Below are 1,359 nucleotides of genomic sequence, written 5' to 3' on the forward strand. Positions count from 1 at the left end.
TATATATATATATATATATATATATATATATATATACTTTTTATCAACAATTTGTACAGCATATCATTGTCATTAAAATATTTAATTTGTGAGAAGAAGAATATCTACTTTTAACAGAACTTTTATTGTGAAGCAAGGGCTTCAATGACAAGCAGTATTTAAATTTAATTGAGAGTGCTTACAGAAAATGACTACTGTGTGTTTAACTATCTTAACGAAAAGGATAGCTGTATTATTTCTATTTTCTTTCCAGAGTAACTTAGGTGTCTTGTATATGTTGAAGTATGAGTGTTCAAATGATAGGAAATATGTAAAAAAAAAAATATTTTTTTTATAATTCTCAATTTCAATTCATTGATTTTTACTTTCTATTTTTCTCTCTTTAACTGTATAGCATGGCTATAATCCTATGCAATATGTATTCTTAAATAGGTATATGGAGGGCAGTTTGTTTTACTCAGTGAAGCTTTAATCTTGTGGGATCACTTGAAAGCTGGCATAGATTCACTGCTGTAGCTGCATGACTCCTCTTTCAATACAATGTATCCATGTGTGTTGCGGTGGGAAAGGACCTGGATTTGGGATGTGAACTGAGGGACCAGAGCATATAGCCACGATCAAACATATGAGTGAGACCAACATTTTTTTTCTGAATAAAAACAATGTCAAAAACCATGCCATGTTTCTTTCTTTTTCTTTTAGATCTCAAATATTTAAGTAAATTGAAAGCATCATCTATGTTATATAACAATTACTGTGAGATAAGATTTTAGATTCCCCATCGGCCAAGTAAGCTGAACACTGCCTACACAAAGTTTACAACATAACATAATGGCACTGACTTGAACTTTCTGCCTTCAGCTGGTGGTGAGATTTTTCTTCACTCTTCTTGCAGTTTCTCCAGCTCTTCCTGTACCTTCTCTACAAACGCAGGGAAGCTGGGATCCAGGAGGCAGATCCGTAGGATGGGTTCCAAGTCACCTGATGCCAAAGAACAGGGACTGTATAGGTTAGGGAGAGCCAGAGCAGTCTCTCCCAGGAAGTGCTGTGGGATGCAAAGAGAAAAACTGCAGTCAATCTAATGGTTAGAATGTCACTGATAGACATGCAGCTATATGTAAAAGACTTTTGAATATTTCCACAAAGTTAATTTATTTCAGTGAAAACTCATATATAGATTCATTATACAGGTGATTATTGAAGGCAATAACAATAGTTGTTATGCCCTACAGAGCAAAGGAAAGACTTCTGACTTGACAGCTGCCCAGCAGCACACAGTTGCTGACACATTTCACAATGAAGGTAAGCCACAAAAAGTCAGTGCTAGACAGTGGTGAAAGTAGTTTTAAATTCTTGGGG

The 1,359-nt window shown here is 35.0% G+C and overlaps 1 protein-coding gene across 3 annotated transcripts in view; it reads right to left on the reverse strand.

The window, feature by feature from the left end:
- Positions 1 to 314: 314 nt before the first annotated feature.
- rec114 (REC114 meiotic recombination protein) overlaps positions 315 to 1,359 on the reverse strand; it is an 8,473-nt gene continuing 7,428 nt past the window's right edge. For all 3 annotated transcript variants that reach the window (XM_008405617.1, XM_008405616.1, XM_008405615.1), the window contains one exon: positions 315 to 1,045. In XM_008405617.1, coding sequence (XP_008403839.1) covers positions 881 to 1,045 — 165 coding nt within the window. In that variant the 3' untranslated portion in view covers positions 315 to 880. The remainder of the gene's footprint in view (positions 1,046 to 1,359) is intronic.

Source organism: Poecilia reticulata, linkage group LG3, assembly GCF_000633615.1.
Source record: "Poecilia reticulata strain Guanapo linkage group LG3, Guppy_female_1.0+MT, whole genome shotgun sequence".
NCBI lineage: Eukaryota > Metazoa > Chordata > Actinopteri > Cyprinodontiformes > Poeciliidae > Poecilia > Poecilia reticulata.